At 39.3% G+C, this 4,392-nt stretch overlaps 1 protein-coding gene across 1 annotated transcript; it reads right to left on the minus strand.

Annotated features, from left to right (window-relative positions):
* Window positions 1-2,563: 2,563 nt before the first annotated feature.
* arf6b (ADP-ribosylation factor 6b) lies at window positions 2,564-3,928 on the minus strand. The gene is made up of 2 exons (XM_059958207.1): window positions 3,779-3,928; window positions 2,564-3,689 (listed from the first exon to the last, which is right to left on the minus strand). The coding sequence occupies exon 2, from the start codon at window positions 3,471-3,473 to the stop codon at window positions 2,943-2,945; it is 531 nt and encodes a 176-aa protein (XP_059814190.1). The 5' UTR covers window positions 3,474-3,689; window positions 3,779-3,928; the 3' UTR covers window positions 2,564-2,942.
* Between the last annotated feature and the right edge of the window lie 464 nt (window positions 3,929-4,392).

Consider the following 4,392-nt stretch of genomic DNA (forward strand, 5'->3'; position numbering starts at 1 on the left):
TACAGGAAACAAAATTTGCAACCACCCACTCAATCTGACATGTTTGATTTTTGGATGACTGTCAATTATGTTAGAATGAATAGAAAGAAAGAAATGATATCTCACGTTGTTCACAATCTATAAGAACAGAGTAAATTCCAATTAGATTGGGAAATCATCAGAAAATTTAAATACAATTCAAGTTCCCTCTACAGACACAAGTTTATATAGAACAATAAATATTGGTACATTGAACTTCAGGCAGATTATAAGTAAATAGAAGAAAACTACAGATGCTAGGCATCCAACAAAAAAATTGCTGGCATAAATGTGGGAAAGAAAGTTAATGTTTCCAGGGAACCCTTCATCAGACTTTAGACAGAGAAATAAATTAGGCGAAACAGCAGGAAAATGTGGGCGAATCCAAAGGAGTCTCCCTCATAAAATGAAGACATATAGCAGTGGGATAATTATTATGATAGTGCAGTTCTGGATTAGAGGCATGTTCAGCAGGACAGAAAGAAAAAAAAGATGCCAAGCTCGTATGTACACAGGAAGAGCATGTTATCTAAAATTAGATAAACGGATTAGAAGTATCATCCTTATTCAAGTGTATAAATCAGAGGCTTGATGAATTTCTTGTGATCAAAGTAACTTAGACAAATCACATAAAGTTTCAAATTTACTAACTGAAGTGCACCAGACAATTTTCATTCAACATAAATTCAAATATACCGAGCTAAATTCAAATAATGACTTGAACCAGAAAATGATAAAGGCAAGTAGATATTTGACTCCCAAATTAGTTTTGAACAGAATAAAAAAATTGAACTCAACTAAATCTGCAGACATTTAGCTGAACTAACCAATCTTTCTTCCTCCCACCCCCAATAACTACTTTTGATATTTGAGCAGTAGATTGATTATTTATTTTCAGTACAACTGGGATTGAAAATTGATTTCAAATTAAGGATATTCCATGCTGAAAAGAAGTCAGAAAAATCTTGCCCAAATACCTGCAGGTTAAGTCACATAACATTATAAATAATAAACAATCAGATGGGGTAGACTGTAGGAAACTTTACCCCTATACCTGAGGTAGATGAAACTAAAGGACGTGGGTTTGGAGGGGCAGGAGAAAAGGCATTGAGAGGATATGACAAGACCATCTTTATCTACAGAGTACACTGCATCAAACAGCAGTTGACACAAGGCTGCTGACAGCAATTAGATAGCAAGATGTGCATTTGAATCGCTTAGATACAGAAGGAGCATATGCTGGGCCTAGCAGTTAATATGAAAAAGTGGTTAGTGTGGATAAGTTGAATCCAATGATATTTCTCAAAGCTCTACCATTCTTTGACACCCCCAAAACTAAAATATTCAAACAGTACTATACTGCCATAAGCTTAACTGCAATTTAATGCCAGAGACTACCCTAAATCACTTAAAGTTCAAAACCAATGTTCAGCGAGTGTATAGATCTCATTTGTCAGTCACCTTCAATACATCATATATTAACACAGAGTGTTAACAGATTTAAAGCCATAATATTAAAAGTGGAATGCAAAACTGAAAATGATACATTTACTACAAGCTATGAATTCTGACCAATGGCACTTCAGGACCAGAAATTAATGACTAGGAACTCTTTCTTCAAATAAATAACCTTCAAAATCAGCTTTAATGTCTTCACATTTGTATTCAATATGCTACTAATTTACATCAGCTATAAAAGTGGCCTTGCCTCTCCCAAGACCTCTTTTCAGTTCTGCGGAAAGCCACAGGCACAGGAAGTTGCAAGTGACAGCACTCATTGCTACACGCATACAAGTACATTAAACTGTTACTGCTTTAGATTAAAGTGAAAAAGGTTGCCCCTGCTAATCCTCAGTGGAAAAGAAGTACCATTTCCTCCCACAAATACTGAAGGTAAAAAGTTGGCCTGCAAGAACACCGATCTTGAATGACATTTAAGAATTGGTTTTTCTCTTTAGCTGATATTTAACAGACTGAATGGATGCAGAATGAACAATCTTGCTCCAGAATGATTGTATTATTTCAGACATTCTAGCTTTCACCAAACTTTAAAATGACATAATTCAATTTGGAGATTTTTAAAATAATTATAAGTGGCAAAAATACAAAGTTTCATCTGCATTAGCATTTGCTCCCCTATTAGAAAATAATTCTAATCACATATGCAACATTCAACTGATTTCCCATCACTAAAATAACTAATTAATTTTGGGAGGAAGTATTTAACTAATTTTGTAAACAAAGTGCATTAATTGAAAGGCAGAATGAAAACTTATTAATCTGGCGCCCCCCATAATTACTTTGCATTTTTTCCATCTTCTACTGGTCTGCAACATTTTCCTTATGGCTGCACTTTTGTGTTGAGAGGTATTATAAAATAGTCTAAAGCTCAGCAGTCAGAAAATGCAAGTAAGCTATTTGTTAAGGATACACCCTACCCAGAATACAAACATTTCACTGGGAACTTTCAAATTCAAGTTGACAAATGTCAGGGCTCTATAAATTGCTTAAAAATTTAAAAAAAGACAAATTATACAGTGACTAGTTTGTTCAAATAAATTTTCATATTTACTAATCGAAATATAGTCCAGACATTTTTCCATTAATATAAAATCGGCGATCTACAGCAAGCTATTAAAAAGGAAGTCTAACCAGCTTTAAGTATTGGAAAACTCGAATCGAATCATAATACAGAAAGAGGAAGTTATTCAAATCATGGCAAACGTTTTAAAGAAAAACCTTTCAAAATGCTTAATATTGCGTTGTCGCTCTCAAGGTTAGAAAATTTCATATGCGCTGAATTAAAGCAAAGCCAACAAATGCAAAAAAAGCAAACAATGATTAGTAAAAGGGCAACGATCACTTCTCTCAGTATATATTCTTCCGAGAAGCAATTATTTGCCATAAGTTTTGTTTTTATATACTCATTTAGATTTGTAATTGGACGTTAGCCACGTAAGGCCTTCAAATAGTCCATCTCCTGAAGTTGCACAGGACGGCTGCACGTACCAATTTCTATCCCGGATACGAGTTAAACCTAATTTCTCTTGAATTTCATGTGGCTTCATAGCATCGGCCAAATCTTGCTTATTTGCAAATATCAGGATGATAGCATCTCTCATCTCCCGGTCGTTGATGATGCGTAAGAGCTCTTGCCTGGCCTCATCTATCCGATCTCTGTCGGCACAGTCTACCACAAATATTAATCCCTGGGTCCCAGTGTAGTAGTGCCGCCACAGAGGCCGGATTTTATCCTGGCCACCCACGTCCCAGACATTGAATTTTACGTTCTTATAAGTCACTGTCTCCACGTTGAAGCCCACGGTGGGAATGGTGGTGACTGACTGGCCCAGTTTTAGTTTGTACAGGATCGTGGTCTTACCGGCTGCGTCAAGTCCAAGCATCAATATACGCATCTCCTTGTTCCCAAATATCTTCGACAGTACCTTTCCCATCTTCTAGAAAGTACATAAGAGACTAGGGCAGCGAGAGGCGCGTGGCGGACGTCTGGGCTGGAGGAAAGAGAGCGAAGGCCTGAAATCCTGCCGCCTGCTCTTGACTCGGCGACTGAGTGCTGCAGCTGTCAGTGAATGTGTGAACCCCGCCCGCGCTGTAACTACAGCACCGGCACCGCACTTTCGGACGAGCTCATTGATTCGGACTCCCTTGCTCTGTAACGGGTCACAAGAAGACAGTTTACACTTGATGCAAAGTCCTCTTAACTCTCGAGATTTTTTTAAAAACGCTGTGCTCTTGTTACCTGAGTGGTCTGGGGCTGGAGCCGGTCCAGTCTGGTCCGGTCTGCTCCGGGCACCGCTCCGCTCCTGTCCGGTCTCGGCACAGCACCGGAAAAGGCGCGGAACGAGTAGCCACTTCCCGTGCCCACCGCGCATGCGCCCAGGCGAAACTCGCTACTTCGCATGTAGCCACGCGACGCGCTGACACGTCACAAAGCGAGCGGCGTCCGTGGGGTGTGATTGACAGGCGGGGGGCGGGGCGAGGAGCGCAGCGCTCCGCTCTTGAGCAAGTGGGTGGAAACGCTGATGTAAATTTGCAGAATAGTTTCCACATACACCACTTGACCAGGGTGTGCGTGCAACAATTACCCACTTTGGGGTTTTAGTTATAAACCGACTCGTTCTGAAACACGTCGGTGTAAAACTAAAACTCAAAAGCGAGGGATTTGAGGCGAAAATTGATGATCTCAGTTGAAAAATATTCTGTTGTATTCCACTTACATTACTGATGCTGGAAGAATTTGAAAAGCTAGAAGTTCGCAATAAACGGCCAACAGGTGCCAGAGGTCTCTGTGCATCACTTTAAATATATTTAGTAGCATCCAATGTTTCGTAGTGATTAACTTGATTGACCGCT

This window comes from Hypanus sabinus, chromosome 2 (assembly GCF_030144855.1).
Source record: "Hypanus sabinus isolate sHypSab1 chromosome 2, sHypSab1.hap1, whole genome shotgun sequence".
NCBI classification, from domain to species: domain Eukaryota; kingdom Metazoa; phylum Chordata; class Chondrichthyes; order Myliobatiformes; family Dasyatidae; genus Hypanus; species Hypanus sabinus.